Genomic DNA, 24669 nt, shown 5'->3' with positions numbered 1-24669 from the left:
TACAAGAGGAAACACTCGACCGTGCCACGATAACGGCGCGCGCTCCTCTATATGCGGCTACACTGCAGTACATGTGTCGCTACTCGCTGTACGCTCACGCGGGAAAGTCTTCTTCTGCTCGCGTTGATGCACCCAGGCTGTTGCCCTTCTCTTTCACCTACCCAGACTGATGCGAAGTACCTTTCGAGCCCATTCAAGTGCCGATCGGAAGCGATATTTCTATTTGGCCGGCGCCCCTGCATCTACTGCGTAAGAGAGAAAAAGCGCAGTTTGATTTATGAACGCGCAGCCGAGAGACGTAATTAATATGAGGACGGTTTTTGTAATGCGCGCGCGAGAGCTGTGCTGAACCGTCGGAGCCGAAACAAAGTGAGTCAACGGATTGCGTGAAAAGTGTCGGGCTTGTGCGAAATTTCGTCGCAATTCGCCGATGACGTGGGAACGAGCTTAATCGCCAAGCCGTGTCGTCACAGGACGATATAATAATCATTTTGCCGGATCGAGCAATTATAAGCGCATCAGGGTGCTCAGGATGCGCGCGTGCAGTGCCGCGAAGGTCACTGAAATCCTTGACTTTGGTACTGTATCAATCATCATTATTTAGCTCGCGGAGATAATGATCGCCGCGCTGCTCGAGAAGCATATTTTTCCTCCCGCGAACCCACACACGTAGCGGCGAATCCGAAATAATGCGTTGCTCAATAGATCCTGATACGTATGCCGGGCGCGCGCGCCTGCATAAATCCTGCAGTACGTCTCTCCATATAAGTAAGCTCTGGCTAATGCCCTCTCGTAAATCTCGGAAAATCAACAATAAAAAGCGGCATATACGCGCGACGACTCGATGCGCGCACTGGATCGCGGCAATGATCAGGATGTATAGGCTCACTTAATAAAATATCCTCCCTCCCTCTCTCTCTCTCTCTCTCTCTTCGGGCTACCCGTATACTCTCGTGAAAAATGCGCCTGGCTTCGCGGAGCCAAATCGCGCGTCACAAATCGCCGGATCATGCACAGACAGTCGCAGGAATCCGAGATAGTCGAGATGTCTCTCGGAAAATACAAACGAGCAGCCATCAGCGCCACTGCTCCCACATGTATACTCAGCCTAATAAGTGGATTTGGATACTTCGTTACGCGTATATAACGGGAAACGGGCGTGGAATGCGTACGCGGGGCCGATTGACATCGGAGCTGGCTAATCGCATTAAGCCGACTGCTACCCTCAGCTCCTCAAAGCTCTCTTGTTCTCTTCCATCCCTTCGGCGATGCATCATCGTCCCTTGAGGCGGACCTGCAGCAGTATTCTATTATCTCCGCGAGGAAAATAAGCGGAAAAAGTGCGCAGATCTTTGTCTCTCGTTAATCATTGTTACACGCGCTCGCAGGTGGAAACAAGCCGAAGTCGCTTGCAAAAGTCTGATTTATCGGCGGATGCGTCTCTATAAGCCGAGCGATACGACGATAGCCGTGTACTCTGACGCTACTGTCTCGGACTGGGACGTGTCTGCTGGCTGATGGAATTGCTTTTATCCAGTTCGGGCTGCGGCGGCCGGTGCAGCCGAGGCATCGATCTTCTCGTTGGCAGCTCCGAGACGCGACGCGTGTGTGTACTCGCATTGTTTCGGCCAAACGGGTTGTTGCTACTCCGCTCCCGCCGCCGATGTTTGCTTCTTGTTAGAGGAGATTAGGAGAGCACAAGGGGGTCGAAGGATACTTTTTGAAACGTATACCCGCTCCTTACGCGCGTGAAACGAGAAAAATTACGGAAGTATGTGCTGCGCGCTTGTAAAAACTCGCCGTAAAATTAGTAGGCGCTCCTCCACTGAAGACCGACACTTTATGAGCATCGCCGAAATCCCGGAATATCGTGTCTACGCCGCAGAGGCAGTAAGAAAGCGTGATTTACGAAAAAGCCTCAATTTGCAGCGACTTCCTGTTATTAATTCCGAAGCGCGCGCCCGGCAGAACAGCTTAATAAAAAGAGAAAGCTCGTAATGAACACATTCGTGCATCCGTTCGCGGCGGCGGCGCGAAAAGAAAACCGCGCTCGCGATTTTACGGCGAACACGTGTGTGTGTGTGTGTGTTCACGGCAATTAAAGGGGACTTTTTTCGCCTCTTACACGCCGCGCCGCGGTACTTTATTAGACGACGATAAACGCCGCTTCCGCGCAATATCACACGCGCTCGCAAACTGTATATTCTCGCGTTTCTGTTTCGGGCTCGGGAAAGGAAAACGCGCGAGTTTAGGGCTTTTTAATGCTGGCTAATGTAGCGGTAATGCAGCGCGCGAATGTTAATTCTCGAGTTTTACAAGTCCGCCTCGAGCCGGCGAGGGAGTTGAGAACGATTCCTTCTTTGTGCGAACTTCATTCAACGGAGACGATTGTCTTGCCAGTGCAAAGCTACGCTATACGCAACGACCTCGCGCTCCCAGAGGAATTCGCCTTCCGCCATAACGCAAACACTCGCGGATGTTTAATCTCGCGCTGCTTCTGACCATTAAGTGTCGCGAGCAAAGTACTCGGCCTGCGCACTGAGGCTGAACCTCGCGATCCTGTAATGCGAATTCTGGTTTCGTCCCGGTACATGCGCTTTTTCGCGCGTTTTATTGAAACTTTCCAACCGAAGCAATTAGCGTTATTCTTCAATAGTCGTGCGCGGCGCGGCGGGGATAATGCGCCACGCTCGTAATCGCGCGGCTAGATTATGCGGCTGAGTGCAAATTAAATAGTCAAAATGCGAGCGCCCGCGAGAGTAATTTTCATTATTTCAGCGGATGTAAATATACGCGCGCGTGTGGTATTAAAAAGAGTTAGAGGCGGATGCTTTTAAGTTTTTTATACGCGGCCGAGATAGCCGCTGAATTTATCTGCGTACGCGCGTTGGGGGATATTTTTTACCCGCGGGATATGAGTTTTATGCATGGTTTTCGCGAAAAGCACGCTGTTATCGCTTCACTTTTAATCCGATATGTATGTATGGATTTCATTTTTATCGGATGCGCGCCGATGAAACGCGGCGTTTTTCCCGGCCAGTTATTAAAATTTGTTTACGGAATTTCAAGCAGCTGTATTGGACACGTGCATTATACGAGAACGAATCGAATAACATTTCGCGTTCCGTTCGGAAATAGCTGGAAATATTTTGACGCTTGTCGCGCTGCAGCAAATCGTGGCGTTCTTTGAGCCAGAAATTTCCAAGAAACGACATCGCCTCGTCGATCCCGGCCATAAAATTGAAAATTCCTCCCCAGAATTTTCCATAATCATCGCGCTCATTGCATCTGCAGCTTGCCCATAAATCGGGCTTTATTATCTCGGCAGCAGTAGCTGCAGCAGGCCGGCAGCGTCTCTAAGAAGCCGCTGCGAACGGTAGCCGGCTCGCTCGCTCTCAATCGCGAAATTTACAGCCCCGATTTTTTTATCATCTCCCGCTCGCTCCCGCTATTAATCTGCACTGCACACTAAAACCCCGGCAGTAGCTCCGTAACTACTCGACAATTACCGGGCCGCTCGCGCATTAAAGCTCGCGCGAGCTCGAATAATAATACCGGCGCGCTAATGTGCCAACGAGCAGCTGGAGGAGAGAAAATCGCGAACGCCCTCGACTTTATACCGAAGCTCGACGGAGAGAGATGGGTCACCTTTGAAAATCAGCGCCGCGGGAAAAATCGCGCGGCTTTATAGTCGAAGCCGCCATAAAAGCCAGAAGCAGTATAACCCATATCCGGGCGAAGTCTAGCCAGTGCGGAATGGCTCTCTCTCTCTCTCTCTCTCTCTCTCTCGTCCGAGGAAGATATCTTTCATCTTCCGCCGCCGCGACCGCTCTTAGCCACTCGCCACCTGGACTCTCGCTGCGTACAGCTTCTGCGCTCACCCTTCGCGAGAGCCATAATCCTCCGGATTCCCGATAGATTGATCGTAAAGCCAATGTCCATTGACTCGCGGGATGCTGCTGCCGCTGCTGCTGCGGAGGAAACTCGCGCGAGAAAACGAGAAAGAGATGAAGTGGTGCGGTCGTCTTCTTGCAAATGCGTGTGTGCGCGATAGCTATATATTTCATACGAGCGTTTTCGGTACGTGAAAGCCGCGTATCGGCGGCACGGGATGAGAGTGAGAGAGTGTCTAAGTGCACTTTGAGTGCCCGCGCGAAATTTACGAGCGATCCGACAAAGGACGAATGCTCTAAAGGTCGGCCAGCCTGTAGGATGCAACTCGCGAGAGTTGCCGTCGATGATGACGTTACAAAACGCCCCACGCTATAGTTACCCGCACATCTTCCGTACGTTGCTGGCATACTCGATGCAGGGACACATCGGGAACACATCTTCTCCATTAGAGTCGAAGGCCCAGTAACCCCTTGGCCTCTGGTCAATCCCCCGGGGTAACGAGTGCATGCCGTCACTTCGCTTCCCTTTTCCCTTTTTCCGAAGAAACGACAGCGCATCGCTCTTAATTCGTTACGCTCTCGACGCGCGGCTGTGAGTGGCTCTTCCTCCTTTCTCTCCTTTCGCCTCGCCCTCCCAGCTTTTCGGGACAGAGATGAGAGATCCGAGATGATACGTTATCCCGTCGCGGCGGCGGGAAATAATTAAGCGGAAGAGTTCTGTAACAACTGCGAATACAAAATGAAGCCAATCGAGCCTCGGTCGATAAAATCCAACGGTCTCCTCCTCGTTACGGGGAAGACCACCGCCGGGGGCGCCTGCGTTTTATCGTCCCAATTAAAGGAAAAAAGTCGCGCCCGGTAGCCAATAAAGCTAATCGCGTTAAAACTGCCAAATTCACTCTCTCTCTCTCCTCGCCAGCGCGCCAGCGCGCCAGCGGAGCAAAAAAATGCAAAGTAAGCAATAAAAGGCAAGACGAGTCTGTCTCCCCCTCGGAAGCGAAGAACAAAAAGAGCCCGCGTCCTCCCCGTGTTTCCGTTTTCCAAAACAAATCTGCGGCACGTCTCCGGACAAATTGAACGATTTAGCAAAATTATCGGCTCTCTATGGGCAGGCGCGCGGCTCATTGCGTTCCGCGCAGAAGGGACTAGCTCTACCTACGGCCTTTCTTTCGTTCTCTCCGCGTCGCGCGTTGTAGGACTGCGCGGGCGACTGGCCGAGGGGAAGATGACATAATTGAGTCTATTAGTCAGGGGGTGGCCGATACAACGGAGAGGCGTAACCCACGCACGTGGAATTCGCCGCAATCGTTAACCCGACACCGCTTTTCAGGGAAAATCCGGCAACGGTGTGAAAATCGTGATTGGGCCCGACACCCTGGAGCTCGAGCAGATGGCTGCCACGGGGCGTGCGAGCAGTTGACGGAGCTGTCGCAATCGACCCCTTAACTTCGCTCTTTAATACAGAGCCACGCGCTCGCGTAAGGAACTGAAAAAAAAAGAAACCAGGGCCCCGCTTCGAGATTTATGAAACTTTGAAAGACACTGCAAGGTTGATTCGCAACTTTCCCCTCACGGCGTCAGCAGCCTCCCTCGGCGGCTTTCCGCCCTCGCGCTTGCGCGCGAAACGCAGATAACGACGTGTTTGACTCAGCCGAGTGGGAATAAGTAATTCGCAATTTCTGCGAAGGGAGTCGCCGCTCTCGCTTTGCGTGCGACGCCCTCGATCTTACGGGCAAACAACTTTGCTTTCCTTCGAAAAAGGAGAAAAAAGAGCCGACGGTCGAGGGAGAGCCCCGGCGCGTTTCGTTATTCTAATTTCTATTGAAAACGATTACGCAAAAAGTGCGGCCGCTCGATGAATCATCGTACCGCTTTGTTATCCTAGGAGATAAGTCTCTGGTATATAATTTCTTCTCGCGGGAGCTGTATTCTCGTTTTGATTAGGGGCGCACAATAGAGTTTAGAGTTTCTCCCGTTCCCCGGTGCTGTCGGCCCGGCGAAGGGTTGTTATGCTTGGAAAATGATGTGCGGCCAATTGAAATGCGTGCTGAGGGGAGAAGTTGCTCAAAGCGCGACGTATATGCACGTAATGCAAGGCAATTTCAAAACGCTGGTGTGTAAACTCTATCAAAAAATAAAACAACTCATTCCAACAAACTCGAGTTTTTCGCGTCGTAGAGACTTTAATCTCGTCGTACGACAGAAAGCGCCGGGGTCCCCCCTTTCCCCTACCCTCTCGCTTCGGGGAGACGAAGCCCGCGAAATCTCCGAGACCCTTCGTCGACATACCTTCGTCTCGGGCTAAAGACGCTGGGCTGGAAAGGTCGAGCCCCCCGAACGGACAGCCGGCGTTATACTTCGACTATACCCTCGACAATTATTCCCGCTGTTATTAGTGCCCCGATAACCCCGGGCTCATTCGACAAAATGGTCTTCTTCGAGCGATTGCAATAATAACGCGTTTCATCTAGCGTAGCTATCTTTCGAGTGAAATTTTCTGCGGCGGAATCTTTCGCTCGATTTTCCCAATGCTTTGGCCGTGTACGTGGCTGCTGTATATAAGATGCGCGAGGTCGATGCCACCCGCGTCTGCAGCTTTTCACGGCGAGAGAAGGCGGGCGATTTGACTTCGGCATCCCAAAAGTTATGGCCCATTCGAATAATCCGACTGCGCGCGATTAAAGAGTCGAGCCTCTTAGACAAACTGGCCTATCCCAAATCGAGCGAGCGCTCAGAAATCAGTCAGGGACGAGATGCACATAGCTCGGCTTCTCCTCCGGGCGGCGGCGGCGGTGTTGTCAGCCCGACGAGTCAAGCACCCAGCCGTTATCGGACCCTCTACACACTCGCGCGCGAGCAAGACGCCGCACACGTACACACAGCGACTGCTTCATCGCGGCGCGTATATCCGCACAGATACGACGGGAGGACTATAAGGGCATCGGGGGTTGTTGCCACTGGGCTGTCTGTACGTTGAACCTGACAAGGAGAGGGCGAGCGAGAGAGCCGAGTCTCTGTGTGTATAACCTGTGCCGGGCGCCGGCGGGGGTGGAAGCAGCGCCCGAGCTGCGCGCGCCGACGCTTATACACTTTTTTGCCAGACTTTGAGGGCTTTTCGTCAACTTTATTGCGCCTCTTCTCGCATTCGTTTTGCCGGGGCTTTTTGCGGGGGACGGAAGCGGAATACATCGGCTACAACAGGCTGTGCGCGTCAAAATCATGATTTCAACCGAAGTAAGAGTCAATACACCCTGCGCATAAAACATGAGCCGGCTTTTCCCGCCGCGGTTCACTGCACTCTTCTCACGGGCACTTCTTGGCCTGGCGAATTAAATACGAGCGCGCACGTGTGCCTCGTCCGCGAATTCCGTAAAACAGCGTCTCGCGTCGCCCACGTGCCGTCGAAGGATAAGGCAACGCCGCGTGCGTGTATGTAACGCTACACGTGTCTCTCCTCACTCCTCCTCGCGGTGGATGATCTTATCGCGTTACACCGATCGGGCTTGTCCTCCGCCGATGATTATTTTTCCGCTGCTTTTTCTACCCTCGCGCTGCGCGTGCGGATGCAAGTTTCAGGCTCGTTTCAATATGTATCGAGCTAGAACCTGCCTTGCATTATGCAGTGCTGTATATATGCCATCGAATTATTTACGCGCGTTCTCTATGTGTGCGGTAAATATATCATGGGCGTGTACTTCAAGTGCTGCGGTAAATCAATAATATCGCACAGCCTGTTTATTTTATGCTTCAGCGCGGGGGCGAGCCGTTAATTACGGCTTCGATTATTTACGCGAGCTGTAAAATACGACGCGGTGTAATTCGATTAATTGGCCTACTCGATGCCAGCTATGATGATCAAACAAACAAGTTTAGTTTTACAGTAAGCCTCTCGATCCCAGTACAAATTAAGCCTTCAATCGCACGTCGCATTACGCTTTTCCCGATTTTCCGAGAGCTCTCTGCAGAGGAAGAGCGGCGAGAGCTCGATGATTCCATAAATACAAAAGAGCTTTCGCCGGATGCCGGGGCCGGCGCTTACGGCATTTGTACACGGAACAATTTTGCGCCCTGTCAAATTCAATCGAAACTCTCATCGCTCGCCGGCTTATCAGCGACACGAACTGCTCTCCCCGCTCGTGTATAGGTACTTGTATATAGGTATAGGTGCGCGCACGCTAGAGAAGCCTGGAGAAAGAGGAGAATACTTTGGAGTTTCGCGTTCGGGGCCTCCGAGCAGGCAAGGTTTAAATAAAATAACCTGTTCAAACTCGACTCTGCAGCCGGCTCTAGGTGGCCCTTAAAATTTCCGCTTCAATCAACGCGCAGCAAAATCCGAGCGAATAAACAGCTCAAAGCGGACTATGCGAAAAAAGAGCACATGCACACGCCTACACAGGAGGAATCGATACGCGGAGGGTCGCGTTAGCGGCCGACACCCCCGTCGGATTCGAGTTGCCATCCTCTAAACTCCCTGCCTCTCCGGCTCTTTCTCTTTCGCTCCGCAGAGCTAGTCGTCCGCTTTAATATTGATTCCGCGGTCGCGCAGCGAGACTGCCGTCGGTCCGACACCGTTCGAGTGTATTTGACTGGAAATTGACCCTTAGGAACTTTTAATGGCTCTGCCTCGCTCTCGGATTGAAGTCGTTGACGACGACGTTCTTCGGGGCTGTGTACAGCGGGTATACTGAAACATTGCCGCGACGCAAGAGGGATGGGCTGCCGTTTTTGATAAAACTGCGTTTGAGCGAGCATTTCCAGTCGGCGTTCCTCCTGTTGACAGCGGCGCGGCTAATTCGAATAAACCAAAGTCAATATGGAATTTGCGTCGGCATTGACTCTGAATTATGCGGTTGAAAATATCGACGAGCCATAGCTATTTTGGCTGAGCTAACCCGCGGTTTGCACAGCCTCGAATTTCCGCGCTTCAGACCAGGCGATCAAAAGCGGTAATGTATCCCCTGCAGGTCAGGAGCGCCTCTGATTACCGACGTAAAATTAAATTAAATCGAAAACAATTAATTCGACATCGGCTTAACGTCCCTTTAACTGCTCGGAAATTAGTACCCACTAGCTCAGCGCATTTACAGTTTTGCTTTACGAGGGGGACGAACTTGAATAAAAAAAAGCTGAGGGAAGAGCCGATGTGCGACGAAATTATTTAACGAGGTGCTTCGACCGAGAGCGTCTTATCTCCTCGTATAAAAGCCCGCGCGTCACGGGGAGTTAGTGATTTTATCAAATTACCGGTTAACTGCGTCGCACGCGAGTATGTTAATCAAGGGAGCGTGTAGTATAAACTCCAGCGCAAGTCGCGGCCGTGCAGAAGGAAGAAAAAATGTCGAAATCGCGGACGACACGTACGAATGCGCATGCGAGAGCGACGAGAAATGATTAATCCAGCGCTTATTCATTATAACTGCACGCGCGCGCGCGCGCAGTAGTCTATATAGGAGCCCCCTCTTATTAAACGAATTACCATAGGCCGGGCTCGCGCAAAACAGGGACGTCGATTTATTGTCGCAATCATCGGACGCCATTAGCGGCCGGAATAAATAATGCTATAAACGCAGCTAGGACGGCCCGTCATCAATAATCTGCAAAACGAGCCGCCGCGAGAGCGCTAATATAATAGACAATGAGCTAGGGGCTGGACTTTCCCTTCGCGCTGGCGGCTGACTACGCAAAACCTAATTAAGCTCCGAATTCACTCGCGAGTTTAAACAATTATCATCCGATGCCGCGGAAAACTGATTAGCGGCCGTACACCTACCCGTTTAGTTATATATCCTGGTATTTTGACTATCATATTTGTCGAGCCCGGGTTTGCGCAAACATATTCGGCTCCCATTAAAAATCCCCAATAAATTCGGCCGGCGCATCTGCGCAGTATCGACTAGACAGCTTTCACGCGAACACGCGATAGCTCATTTTCCGACTGACAGAGAAGCCTCGGAACAAAGCGACTTTTTATCAAAGCCCGGCCGCCGCGATAAAATCAGCTTGGCGCGGCGAGGAAAAAAAGCAGGCGAAACAAACAATCCGGCAAAATTGAAAAAAAGCGATAGACTGATTACGATCTGCCGATATTAATCACGCTGAAATTTTTGGCGCATGCACGTCTCTCGCAAAATAAACCAGCAGCTCGGCGGGGACGCCCGATTATAATCGAGATCGAGCTACAGAGCCATCATATCCGACCACAAATCCACGGAAAAACGGAAAGGAACGAAGCGCACGCATCCAATTCGGCAAAGGCGATGGATATCCAAGTCTGCGGGGGTTATGTCTCACGCGTGCGTGTGCGTATCCTGCGGTGTGACTTATGGGGTTCGCGAAGGACCATTACCTCGAGACGTCGCATAATAAGCGCATTAATATTGTAACGAGCTTTTCCTTTCCTCCGCGCCGGCGAGGGTCGGTGGCTCACCCTCTCGTGCATTTTTCAATCGGTTTCTGCGAAGCGAGCTCGGTATCGCGAGTCTGAGAAACTCGCGGAGCGCATTGAAAGCTAAGTAGGCCACTCGCAACACGCCGAGTACGGCGCTGCATCATAATTTCAAATTAGCCTCCCGCTACATCCACGATTCCACATTTACAACTATATGCTAAATCAAGACTCGCTCATGTCTCTCGCCAAAAAATTGAACTCGGCCAAGTTCTCAAGCCAAGGGAAGCCCCGATCGCGAGTCCCGATAAATTCAGCCTCTGCGCGCTTTTTTCCCGGCGCTTTCATCTCGTATGCATCGCATAATTCGCCGGCTCTCGCGCGCGTACGTGTGTGTATACAAAGAAAGTTTCGCGGAGAATTTTCCCCTAAGTATTCGCGGGAGAATATTATGCGCTGTTGGCGGCGCACGTCGCGAAGAGACTGGCAGCCGGCGCGCATAACTCGAGCCCCCAAAGGTCGATCCCGCGAGCGCTCGAATATTTATGGGCCGGGATGCTGTGTACAGGAGTATATGCTGTAGCGATCTTATTTTTATTTAGTGCGAGATCGCTTGCGCGCGCGTGAGCGTCTTTGATGCTCAGGAAAAGGTGGGTAGGATGAAGGAGGAGAATATAAAGGGGCAAAAAACGTCGAGCAAACGGGGAAAAGCAAGACTCACCGAAGACCGGCTGCACACTCGTCCAAGTAAGTACGCTCGCGCAGACAGAAAGAAGGGTTTTCGCTCGTTTCTGCGTCATTTGCCGGCAACGATGTTTTTAGCCTCAAAGCCGATAAAGTAACGACCGCCTGTAGCGCGGGCCTCTTTCTTCCGAGTTCCGAACCCCCATATATTCCCGGCGAACCCCCGAAATGGCATTTGCGCCAGCGCGGGGGAGCTCGGAAGATGTCGGCCAAGTGCCATCAAGACGTGAAAGCTATGTCATTGGGACACGCCGGCGCTTTCTCTTCTCCCAACTTTTCGTCTGGGCGCAGAGTTTGCGTCTTCGAGCTCGCGAAAAATAAAGCATGCGTGAAAGGGCTCCGATCAAACTTTAACGGGCTTTGAATTGCGAAGCCACGTAATAATAATGCGTCGCTCCGCCGATTCGGCGCACGCGATCTCCCCTGCAGACCGTATACCTATAGACCCTCCCGAGAGCTTCCTCTCTGCCCCTCTCGCCCTCCTGGCGAATTCCAGATCCAAAGGGCCGCGATATAATTGTCAATTTCGAGACGAGGGGCAGTCTCGATGGAAAAGTCGAACTGATTTGCATAACCTTGTGACGAAGTTCATCTTTCTCCTTTGGATTCGGAGCGGCTAATTCAGCTCTAATGAGTAATCGCCCACTCGCGTATACTTTCAATCGACAGAAGCCGGGGATGATTGAAAGCTCTCACGCAACGCGGCGTATAGGGTCGAGGTGCGCATGCATCAGAGTGCACACGCCGTAGGTCGGGACAAACGCGATTAACGGCACGAAACAGCCGTTTTACACGCGTAAAGCCGCGCCTGCCCGCACAGCCGAACGTCCGCAGCAAGAAAAGTACAATGCGCTCGAAATGCCAAAAGCCATGCGAAGGCGGAAAGTATAGGTGGTGCGTACACACACGCGCGCGCACGCACACACACACACACACATGCAGCGGGTCGAGCTTTAATTATTGCGCGTCAGGTCGCCCGGCATATTGCCTCGGCTGAATGCGCGTAGCCGGAGGAACAATGGCGCGAAAGCTCTTCCGCTTGAATTTTCGACTTATTGCGCTGGCGCGCTCCGGGCTTCGTTTATGCGCCTAATGAAGTCGCGTACATTCGTACACGCAGGTATATGTATAGTTGTATACAGGCTTCCCGCCGCAATATATAGCGGCGCGCACGTTTATAGTACACGCCGCGCGCCGGACTCGGAGCTCCGCTGCTCTTTTAAGGGATTTAAAGCTCCGATGCCAGGTGCGCCCGAGAGATATTATTTCGCGAGGGACCGCGAACACGCTTTCAGTTCCCAGGCGTATACAAACAGCGCGCGCTGAATGTATGATAATTCACTATACTACTACTGCGCGAGTCTTTTCAATGGGAATTGAATTTACCGCCCGTCTACTCCCGCTCGCCGCGGAGGCGATAATTTTCGAGTTCGACGCCGCGCTTCCGCGCGATAATTAAACCTGCTCCGAGAGGAATCGTCATTTTTGCTCGCGAGCGTATTAAGGAGGTTTGATTGATTACGAGCGCCACACTGGCTTATAACGCACAAGGCGCACTTTTGACGCAATCCCATTCTCATGGCGGCGCTAATGGCTTAAAACAATAATTACTTTCACGCGTTGTACTCGCCCCAGAGAGAGAGAGAGAGAGAGAGAATTAGGCGGCTGCCGACTAATCCATCTCTTTAGAGCTGAGCCAGCTCGCGATCGATCTCCTTCCTCTCTGATTACCGCGCTCGCGCGCCCACCCTTTCCCCCGAAAGAATTTATCGCCGCCGTGTACAAAGGCGTGGGTGTCCGTGTAGCTATAGACACGTACGCACAATGAAATTAATTAACCCTTTTTTGCAGGCTGGCGATAGCCCCGTTATATAAGTACGGGAAACGGGAGAGTGCTTCCTATTTTTCTTTTTCATCGAACCTGCGCTGCTGCTGCTGCTTCCTTTTGTCGGCGGTGCGGGGATATGATGTAGAGCGGGTTAAACGCGCGCATGATTTATGGCTGGGGTACATACAACGCGGAATTAATTTGAGTTCGAGCCGTTGTTTCGCCGTGTCTTTGTGCGCCGGTGGAATCGAGTTTATTAAACGGGACGACGATGATGATGATGGAGCTCGTTAGAGCCGAGTAGATCCGAAATGAATTTCGTCGCTTTGTGATGCTGACAACAATGCACGCGAGAGAGGGAAGAAACAATTCGTACGGAAACTTCTGGACGAAAAAGTACGAACCTCCGGCGGGGCAGGTCCCAGCAAAAAGGAAACTCGCTAGATTTCCTCCTGCGAAGGAAACCTACTTTGATCGACGGCAAAGTTGCTCTCTCCGAATTGGTAACGGTCGATGCAGCCGTAGAACTTGCAGAGTTCATTCATACGCGCGAGCGAGCGCAAAGAGGAAGGCAGTCTCGCGCGGTTCGAAACTGTTTCAATATTCCCCGTGTGCGCGATTAATAATTGAGTAATCGAGAGATAGGGCGTTTCATTAACTGCCACGCTCCTCGTCTCGCTCTCCGCAACAGCTCCGGGCTCTTGGTTATTCAAGGGGGAATCGCGTGCAGCGCAGGTATATAATGCACATGCAGGGGAAAAATTAATCGCGCTAGATCTGAATTCCAGGAGATGTTTCAATCCGGCTCGCGAACAACAAAGGGTTGTCAGTGCAATGCAACGCACCCTCTCCGCGGACGAGGCTTGTAATAGCTTCTTCGGCCCCTTACGTCAGGACCGGCACACTGCTTCTCTGCTGCTGTCTTCCAGCTGCGGAAGTGCGCTGGGGGTCGCTGGTTATTATGTATGTGGATAACTCGGCCGACTCTTCTTCTTTTTCTCGCTGCCGCCGAGGGTACTCGTAATGGCTGATGATTCTTGGCGGGATGTTTCATTTAACGAGAAGCTGCGGAGTTGTTTCTCGAGTATTTCATTGCTTCGCATGATGGGATGACCACAACTATAGAGGGGGTCGTTGTAGAAAAAAATTCGAGAGATTCTCGGGACTGCTTAACTCCGAGCTTGAAAAAGCTCTCGGCAAATGAACAATTCCACTCACCCCGTGGGCGACTTATATAGCCCAAATATACCTCCCGGTGCAGTCCATTCAGTCGTATTTATTTTTAATCCTTCCCGAAAAAAGGGGGTGAGTTAAAGCCAGTGCACTTGAGCTGCGGGGCTGGATTACGCGCGCGCGTAATAAGGAAAATTTTCGCAGGGAGGGAGCTAACGAACCGAACCGCGACGTAACGAGACTCGCTAGTAGGAAAGCCAGTAGTAGTCGAGGGATTTCCCCGGGATTTTTCGGCCTCGCTCGCTCTTTAACGTCCTGGTCTAATTCAGCGGAAAATGCCGAAATCGTCCCTCCTTGCGGGCGGAGGTGAGCTTTTGCACAGAGATACAGCCCCGCGCGCGATGTAAATTCCGGCAGAACTCGATTCGGCGAGCCAGCTCCGGTTTTGTCGAAAAAGAAAATCGGCAAGAGGCTAGCCCATTTTGCTCGTTAGCGGCGAACAAGTGCCGCGAGATCCTTGATAGTATTCCTTTTCTCCTCCGCGGCAGCGTGTACGGCTTCTGCTGCTCCCCCGCCGCTTTTCTGCGCCGACGATACGCCTCATAACGCGGCGAGCGCCTTTTCTTTCGCTTCCACGCTGGACGCCCTTCTGCATGCGCGCTGTGTAACGTCGGAGGAAAGCCGAAAGGAAATGTCGATGTAATCGAGGCTGAAGTGCACGTTAATTAGCTCGCCGGGAGAATGAGAACCGTTTGCCTCGCTTCATTTTTATTTCCGCGATTGTTCGTTGCGAAGCGCCGCCGGATTCAATGAGGCTCAATTTTTTTCCCTTTCGACGGCTCGGTTTCTGCGTTGCGCGCGATTGTATGGGGCGGCGGGAGATCTTGAATGGAGCCGCGCTATCGATGCTCTCTTATAATTTGAATGCATCGAGTTGCGATGTTCATCGCGATACGAAATCTCGCGCAATCTACGTATGAACATTGTCTCGTAATTTACGTAAGCGCACTCGCAGCAATGGCGTTGAAAAATCAAGCGTATTCGCCGCGCTCGCTCGTGTCCCACGATAAAACAAGAGTCGAACGAGACATAAAGCCGTCATCCTCGCACCGCGCTACCGATTCCCACAAACGGAGAACACCGCGAATTTATCGTCTTCCACAAAAGATCACAAAAGATCACATAGCCTGCATCGCAATGAAAAAATTTCCATAAGCCATAAGCCACAGGCGAAAATTCAAAATTCAGGGTCTCCCATAAAGTTCGCGCTCCGGCGTTATTACGCGCGCGCACACAGACGGAGAGCAACGAGAATCTCAGATCATGCCGCCCGCGAGCGCGCCGTCGTAATACAGTTGTAGGCTCCGCCGATGGCGGAACTCGGTATCATGAGCGAGAGAGACAGGGAGGTTGTCGGCGCGTCGAGGCTCGTTAAAATCGCGTTTGATTAGGGGACCCTTTACGGCCCATTACCGTCCGGCGATCGCGCGCGCGCGCTTGTCGAACGCGAGCATCGCTCTTTCTCCGCCGATGCCCCCGCAGAGAGAGAGAGAGAGAGATCACGCGAGAGAGACGCTTCTCGGTATCTCGCCACCTTCATCGAGCAACTGGACGCGGCCCGGCTCTTCTCGCTTCGATCTTTCGCGGCGATAATTTTCATTGTATATTTTCATAATTCAGTAGTGCGAGTCGCGCTCGGCAAGACTGACTGCAGTGACCAGTTCCTCTCTCTTGACCCGCGTCAGCGCTCTCGCGTAATTGCCGCGCGGGCAGCCCTCGGCGGCGGCACCTGTCAAAGAGTCTCCTGCATCGCCGCGGCACATCTCAGCGCGCAGCACAACTCAAACGATCCGGGCCCGATAAGCCCTTCTGCATTCATCGACGCGCTCTTTTTACGCCGCCAGGATTTCAGAAGGGCACCGAGGGACTCGCGCCGTCCGCCGGTGCAATATACCTAGAGCGATAAATAACCGCGCTACTCGCGGCGAATGGACTCTCTTATTATGATCTCTAGCGGCGGTGCACGTTACGAGTGCGCATTTTGTTCGCGACGACGCGGGGATATGCATAATTGGTCATTCTTTCTCGGCCGCGAACGCTCATCGCCACTTGTACATCAGATATGCTTCCCACAAAAATTACGTTACACGCATGCGCTCGTGATTTTCAGCCACGCGTGTCCCTCGATTTCTCGAGCTTCCTCTCGTAACAAGACACCTTTCCACTGCGCCGGCCCTTTAACGTATAACCGCTGCGATAATGAAGTATAGGATTTCGAGGCAAAAATCATGCTGACGCCGCCTCAACCGCGATATGAATATTTATGTTTATTAGGCTAATGAAAGATCGGCATCTCGCTCGGGGAACCTCCGGTTTATCGGCCAGTTTTCCATAAGCTCGTTCGCATGGCTCGCAAACTGTCGCCTTGTTACGCGCCGCTTGAGTAGGATAGATAACCCAATTACTATATTACTGTTCCAATTATCGAGTTATACGAGGCGGAAAAGTCCTAAAAATCACGCTCCGCTACCTGCAACCTGCTAGCCGCATATGACAGGAAGTATTAGATGACGTGCTGAATGCGCGAGCGATATCTCTGCCGCAGCGATTAATTTACAAGGTGCTAGCAATGAGTCTTTATTTAGCGGTAACCGCAGCTTATTGATCACTCGGTTGGAGGTGGAAAATTGAAAACTCGCGAGACGTGTTCGCACGCGCGTGCAGCCGCTTCATTTATTATCAATTATCTGCTTTTCCTCGCTCCGACTGCGGTTATTACTGCTCGAGCATGCGAGCCGGAGCATTAAATTATCGGTTCGAGTATCACCCGATTCCGAGAATGGAAAAAAAGCTTGCCGGAAACTCGTCCAGCGGACAAATTAACAACACTCGAAGCTACTTTCTCCGCGTCTTCTGCCTCCCCCCCCCCTCTCTCTCTCGGATCTCCAATAACTCGAGTTCGCAAACGAAGTAAATTAAATCATCCGCCTAATTGCGACTTGGCCGGGCTCGCTCGAGATAATTGCGCATTTTCGTTCATGTGCGCGCGGCACATTATAATCTCTCTTTCTCCGCGAGTGCATGGGACGTAGGTGTGCGCTCGAGCGCTAGAAAAATTGACGCGAACACGAAGGGGATCGGGTTACACGGCGACGCTATCGAACTGTTACACGTGAAGCAGCCACTCTCGCGCGATACGGTTTTTTATTTTCTGCCCCGTTACAGTCCAAATATTTTCTAAAAGCGCGCGCGCACGCCATCGTCTGTTTATTTTTCGTTTTTTTCCCTTCCCCTCCCTGCGGAAGCTCGTCGCGCGGAAAGAATTTTCGTGGCTTTTTTTTTTGCTCGTGAGTTATTGCATGAGTCCGCTGCAAAACATTTTGCAAAGTATTGTGTGGCGGCGGATATTCATTTTTAAACCGGCGGGGTGCGTTTATGCCACACAGCGAGTTCATTCGCTCGTTCTTTACTTCGGCAAGTATACTCGCGCTGAAAATGTTGTTTGTGCAACGCTCCTCGGATGGAAAGTGCGTTTTTTGCGCGCACAACGCACACATCCCCGATAGGATTGCCGAGGCGGCGGGGACAGGCAATTTGCGAGCGTAAACCAATGTGTTTATGCGCGCGAGCGCCAAACGCCGCGCATCAGAGAGCTCGTTCGCGTTGGATTTTTTCAGCCCGCTTCGTTTAGCTAAAGATCGACGTAAAGTCGCGGAGAGGTAAAAGTGCCTCCTGACACGTATGCACTCGCGACCGAGTCCCGCAGTAAGTTGGCAAAGTTAGTGGCTCGAGTGCTTTTCTCTGCTCGCTGCACTGATCGGCGATCTTTTTCAGAGCCGAGAGAGAGAGAGAGAGAGAGAGCAGGCTGTTATGCGCGCAGTAAAATAAAATTAATAACTGCTTTGCAAATTAGATTATAAGCCGCACACCTCCTGAAATTCCTCTCGGCACCTCGCAACGCCATACCTTCTTCTTCTACTCACTCGCCGGGCCATTCCCGGTTCCTCTCTCCTCCTGACAAACTAATGAGCGCCGTGCAGCGAAGCAGGGGCTCCGTGACCACCGCCACGAGCCCGACGGACGGCTGTGCAGGGGCGAAAAAAACGTTGCGGAGAACCGTGATGCTCCCATCGTTTCGAGTTATGCATAACAATATGCGCGAGCGCTTGACCCTACGGCGGCGCGGGAGATCTATTAGCGGAGATGATATCCTCCGCGAATTTTAATTGAATCAGCGGGATGTGAGAGAACCGGCGCTGTGTATAGCCTGGAAATTTAAATTCATGAGGAAATCAGACGAGGAGATAGGCCAGCTGCCTCTCTTTTCACTGATGCATGCTCGTTAATGCGCCTGCACTTCCTGCCTCGAGATACGAATGAACGTAGCTCGTGATCTGACGGGCGAGTCTGAGGCGAGCAACAACAGAGCTGAAATTGATAAAGTTCCAAAGGTCCAGTTACATCGTTGCACGGATTTATCTGAAAAACAAAGCAGCGAGCCGACGTATCCTTCAGCAGAGTCCATTGACGTCGTCCACTGCACCCGAGCGAGATTATAATACTGGTCTCAAGGTCCCGGGACGAGTATAGTGACCCACTGCCCTTCACACGCACCGCCGCCGCCGTCGCGGGATTTAAACCCGCGAATAAAAGTTAATGAGGGACCTTATTATGCGCGAGGTTCGGTCCCTCTTAGCGGCGCGAGACCGACGCGTGCGGATGAGGTAAACGAGCTTTTTAATAAGAGCCGCTATCGCGATTTACGGTGCTCAACGAGTTTCGGTGAGCCGCGATTTTTTGCGAGATGCTTTTAAGATTAGGAGTTTGTTTGCTGATAATTTATTCGGGAGTAGCAGCTCCGAGAGATCAAATTAACTGGAAGGCAAATCGGTCGACTCGATGATGCACCATGATGTATCCATGGAACGAGAAGTGTTGGACACGCGCTCGTAAAAGTCTTACAGCTGATGCTCGAAAACACGTCCGCCCAATCGTATAAAAGCCAGTGTGCTGCTCGGAAGGTAGCATCAAAATCAATGTGACACTCGGAGCAGATAGCCACCATTCCGAAAAAAGAAGCCAGAAACATCGCGGCTGCGAGCTTCCTTCGACGCCGCTCGCAGAGCGTTTTTCGCGCGGCCAAGGGTCAGCGGCACGCGATCGCAGATAGAGAAACGCGCGGAGGCAAGAAAGCGAGCGTCTGGCCGAATAAATCCACCTAGTCATATCGTAAATATATCGCTCGCGCGCGAGCCTGCACAGGGGGACGTTCCTAGAAAAACGGCACCGGCATGCTTGCTCCGAGGATGATGATTTTTTTCCCGCGGGTGTATCGCGGCGCAGGCGAGATTCAATTTTTTTTTGGCGCGTTTTTGCGACTTTTTATATCGGCGAGTGCAGATTCCAGACTGCAGACGTTGTGACACTTGTTATACTTGCGTTTACAGACGTTAACGAGCTAATCTACTTGCACGGGAGAACGGATTTAATTATTTTGTGAGATGTATTATGTGCCCGCTGAGCGAAAAGGGAATATTCTTTTTAAAACAAACTGCGCTTTCCGTGTCTCCCTTTGTCGAAAAAGTAACCTTTGATATAATAACGAGTTTCGTGCTCCGATTCGAAACAACGCTGGGTATAATCCAGATCTATCTCGTGCGCTAACAAATTCTCGTTACGTTCGAAAACGTGTTTGCATTTCTACGTGATATTCGCAATATTTATACAAACGCGAGATCCTGTGAAGGATGCGAGCCGAAAGCGCAGTTTCCCATTATATCCAACAGAGTAGTATACTGGTCTGCTTTGAAAAAAGATCAAATGCGATCTCACGAACCAGCGCATTGTCTCAGTTTCTCCTAATACGCGAAAAGCATAGAGTGCAAAACAGACGAGGCTCCAGTCGTTTTCGGGCATAATTGCACACCTCGAGCTTCAACTCTCTCCGTCTGTTTCTTCTGGCAATGATACAGTCGTCAGTCGCCGGGCTGCACCCACGCACGCATATATGGGAGGCGGCGGCGGCGGCTGCGAAGTTTTCGCGCTGGTACCGTTAGGCAATCAGCGTGAATCAAGCCGGTGCGCGCAGCCGAGCGCTTGTACTTACACTTTTATGATTGTTGTAAATTACTCTCGACTGTGCTCGGGCTTTTTTGTCGAGCATTTCGCCTCGACAGGCTCCGCCGTGCGAACTGTTGCTGCTTCTTCTCGAGCCGGCTTCGCGCTCCGCTCTTGTAATCCTTTTTCGCCTCCTCACTCTCGCCCTCGTTCGCCGCTTCTTCGATTGTTTCGACTTCCATTTCGAGAGCCGGTCACTCTTTTTTTTCATCCCGCGCAACGACGATCGATAGTCTTGCGCGCAGGAAAAATCTCCGAAAGGCATCTTCGACGCAATAACTCAGAGCTTTATCACGCGCGGCTCGCCTCTACAAAATACACACATCCTCGAGCGATTGCGCGAGAGGAAAAAGAGAGGAGGAGAATAATAATCGCATACATCACCCGCGGCGCTCGCGCATGCAATTTTTTTCTTTCCCGCGTTCCTCCTTATCTATCTCTTCCCCCCTTGTCACTCGGTCGATCAGCTGCCTTCGCCGCGCCGCTTTTTTCCTTTCAACGTCAACAACCCGTTCTCTTTTCGAAAGCGAGAGCCCGTGTGTGTGTGTGTGTGTGCGAGTCTCGGCGTTCGCGCCTTTCAAAGTGCAAAAGAGTTTTATTACCGCGCGCAGACGAAAATCTCGCGGCCGCGCTAACGAACGAGCCGTCGAGCCCCGTGGATTTATGCGCCGCGTAGAGCTGGAGTGAAAAAAAGGGGATCGAGCCGAGGAGAGGAGGATCGAATGGGACAAGAGAGCCGTGAATGAAAAACGCGCGCTCGCCGCGCGAATGAGAAAAAATAGAAAAGCGGTCGCGGGGCCTCATTAAAAGTGATTTATTAAATTAAGAAAATAAGAGAGCCGAGATGAAGCGCGCACGATCTCTCGTCATTGATGTTTTTCGGGCTGAGGGAGAGTTTTTTGCGAGCGAAAAAATACTTGGCGGCCTGCAGACGCTAAACGGATCCGTTGTGGGTTTTCAGCTCGACTATTAATTTGGCGGAGCCTCGAGTTTTGACGATATAATACATCGAAATCCGTAGAAAAACAGAGGGAGCATACCGAGGATCGATCAACGTCACCTCATCCCGGCGCGCGTTGTATTCGCACGAGATTCTACAGTCTACACCGGTGATCGGCCTGTGTCTCTCTTTCTGCGCGGTCAAGTCTCTCGACCCCGTCTGGCAATGAATCGTCGTTCTCTCGCTCGTCCACTGCACTTCAGCTTTCGAGCGGGATTTTTGGGTGCAACGCACCGGCGCGCGAAAATCAGCGGCTCGTTTCGGCTCCGCGCGCGCTCTAGATTTCGCGATACAGCTTACGCACACAGCACCTGCTCAAATTGAAGGTTTCGGCTACTGACTCCAGCGGACGGAGTAATGGCTCTTTAAGGGGCGATTCGAGATATTCTTTTTGCCCGCAACTCCGAAAATTGCCCTCTTACTCGCGCGGCTTTGACGTTTTTGCCTCGGTGCTATCTGCGACGCGTAATTAAATAAAGGCGGGGGGACGACAAAAGGTGGATCGAGAACGAAAAAAAGGAGATGAAAATGTGCATCGCGACGAGCTTCCGGCTCGCCGACCACATCGCGCGTGTTCGCCGGAATCACGCTCGAGGACGCAATTGTGCCCGACAGAGAGGAGAGCAAGTGCCGAAAATCTAGACACGCGGGAGACAAAAGAATAACGCGGCGCGGAAGGCGGAGTCTCGGCTGAAAAAACACTTAATTTGAAATGCAGCGCGAGCATCTTGATCGAGCTCGTAATTTTTCGCGATGTGCGTCGAAAGAATTTTCTCGGCTCTGCGCCGCTTGCTCTTTACGTGATGGTTTCGTAGAAGCGCTAAAATAAAGGCTTCTCGCCTCTGATGGGAATGGCGCGTTGGCTTTAATTGCTTTTGCCATTTGCATTTCGCTTCTGAACGGCGCATTCACTCGAGCACGCGAGAACGACGTTCGACGGAGATTTATCGGAATGGCCAAAAGTGAAGCCTTTCTTGTCATCCGTCCGCAACGAGTTGTAAAAGCGAATGTCGTCACGCGGAGAGGCCAGAATCCGAAACAGGTGGTGCCATCTTCCGAAAGAGTCCGTGAGCTCGGCTATCGGCGAACACTTGTTACGGGCTAGCCGCTTCGCAGTTGTATCAACGCCGAACGCTTGTTCGAGCGCCGCTCTCAATCAGCTTATTAAACAATTTTCTGCCAAATTGCATCTGCCGCGCGACGATTATCGATTACAATGCGCGCGGCGAGTCATCATGCAACGGCGATTCTATCCCCGCGGGCGCGCGTGACACCGGCTCCGGCGGCCTTGAGTCGCAATCTCATTCTTTAGCGAATTGTCGAGAGAGCGCTCCTTCATGTCTTATTCATGAAGCGAGATCGCGAGATACAGCCGTTGCAGCAGCAGCTCCGTACGCTAGATCAGTCCGAACGATTTCGCGGAGCGGAGGGAGTCTGTCCTGTGCTTTTTAGTGCATGACGCTATCGGGGAAACGACGAAGAGAGATTATTACCGCGCGAGGGAGTCAGCTTGCGCGGAAAAACGCTCGATAGCCCTGCTAATCGCCCACTGGGATATTGACGGTATCGGCAATGGGAGCTGAAAGCTCGTCGTGTGTGTTGAGCAATGGGATTATATTATGGACTCGCGATTTCATCGAGTTCAGATATACCACATACCCTGGAATCTATTAATTGCAGACTCGCTAAAAGGAGCGCAGCGGACGATGCTCATTCGAAATCCCGAAGCTCCGAGCTTCAGCGCGCGCTCGCGCCATTAATTAAAAACCCTTTAGCGCGGAGGCGAATAAAAAAGCAGAGAGCAAAAGAGCGCGCTTTCGCACGATTAATTCTAATCAAATGCTACTTCTTCCCACGATCCGGCGGCGGAGAACGAGTTTTTGATTTTGGAGCTTTTTTTGGCGCGGGAACTCGAGAGGCTCGTCGTCCATTGTACATTCGATATCTCGTTTTCGCATTTAGAAACGCACGCGGGAAATTCGGGCCGGAGAGGGCACGTGAAGGATTCCGAGAAAGGAGCGAGTTCGCGACGAAGGAGAGGAAACATGAAGCGAGCGGGAACCGCGACCTCGGCTTCAGGGTCCTTTCGACTATTATCTTCAGCTCGCTCTCGAGACTGCGTCGTTGCCAAGGTCAGGCAACAGCGCAGTCGTTGCACCGGTTCTTACGCCGCTTACGTGATCCGCTGCATCGATCAGCGCACGGATGAGTCGGCCGCCGATAATATTAGATAAAGCGTTCGGAAAAACGAGAGACAACTTTGGCGCGTCGTATTCCGCGTACGCCGCGCGGCGGGCTACATTATTCTGGCGGCAATTTATACGTCGCGGATAAGGCGAGGGATTGAGGGAAAATAAAGTGTTTCCGATGGGTAGAAGAGCCGAAAGAGGAGGAGCACAGCAGTCGATTCGAGGAATCGCGAGAGCAACCCCGTCTCCGGATTTTTCGCCGCATAAATATTTATTGGAGGACGACTGTATAAGAGAAAAAATGCCGAATGCACGGCGAAGCGGAGAGAGGGAGATAGAGAGGTTTGTTCGCACGAGACAAGGTGAAGTTCGTGTCAATGAACGGAGCGAGAGCGAGTCACTGCACGCGGCTGCGTAGCCGAGCTGCTCTTTTTTTCGAGAGCATAGTTCTCTGCGAGAATCCGGGATGCCGCTGATTTATGATCACTGCGAATGCCGATGATCGTTGCGGGGAAAAGCAGTCAGTTTGAAAACGCGCGCTTTCGTAATTTAATTTAAAAAGTCAAGCTTCGTATTTACGAGCTTGCGCTCGTAATCGCGCTCGCACACCTGGCGATACACTCTCGTAATTTCGTCGTAACACGCTCGTACATGCGCGGAGAGGCTCCTCGTCTCGCGCCGTAAAATGATTTTTCATTTGTTTTTGCGCGCGCGCGCGAATAAAAATGGCATTGGCCTGTCGTCGCTGCATCCCATGTGTGCGTGCGCGCCGCTCTGTCTCTGTTGTCGCACTCGAAACACGTTATTAAAGTCACATTGACCCTCGAGGCTGCTGCTGCGCTGCGGCGCGGGAGTGTAACCGACAGTAGCATAAATAACGGCTCGCGCTTTTTTTTTTGCGTTTCGTTTTTTGAAGGGGGGGGGGAGGCCTCTTTTATTACAGCCGCATAAAGCATGCGCCCGAGTTTTTCGCATAATCGCGCGTCGCCGTTTCATTTCTTCCACACTAAAAACGCTCGCTCTTCCAGAGACCTGAAGATGGAGAACGTAATGCTGCACGACGAGAAAAAGGAGCGGATCAAAATAGTCGGTAAGTGCGCGCTACCGGGGGAGTAAACGATTGCACTGGACTGTATTGCGTTCTTCCTGGACAGACTTCGGACTGAGCAACCTCCACGACTGCGCGAACCCGCTGAAGACGCAGTGCGGCTCTCCGGAGTATGCGGCGCCCGAACTCTTTGTCAGAGGAAAAAAATACGGCCCGGAGGTGGACTTCTGGAGCCTGTAAGTGATGCGTGTTCGCACACGAGAATATCATATTCCATAAAAACATCGTTTAC

The 24669-nt window shown here is 51.9% G+C and overlaps 1 protein-coding gene across 10 annotated transcripts in view; it reads left to right on the top strand.

The window, feature by feature from the left end:
• LOC100123314 (serine/threonine-protein kinase MARK2-like) overlaps positions 1-24669 on the top strand; it is a 366766-nt gene that overhangs the window by 339991 nt on the left and 2106 nt on the right. For all 10 annotated transcript variants that reach the window (XR_004344939.1, XM_031928585.1, XM_031928584.1 and 7 more), the window contains 2 exons: positions 24358-24419; positions 24484-24613. Coding sequence is in view for 9 of the 10 variants with exons in the window: in XM_031928585.1 (XP_031784445.1) it covers positions 24358-24419; positions 24484-24613 (192 nt within the window). In the remaining variant the exon portion in view is untranslated. The remainder of the gene's footprint in view (positions 1-24357; positions 24420-24483; positions 24614-24669) is intronic.

The sequence above is a fragment of the Nasonia vitripennis genome, chromosome 4 (genome assembly GCF_009193385.2).
Source record: "Nasonia vitripennis strain AsymCx chromosome 4, Nvit_psr_1.1, whole genome shotgun sequence".
NCBI lineage: Eukaryota > Metazoa > Arthropoda > Insecta > Hymenoptera > Pteromalidae > Nasonia > Nasonia vitripennis.
The sequence above is the reverse complement of the archived record's forward strand: the minus strand, read 5'-3'. Positions and strand labels throughout refer to the sequence as shown.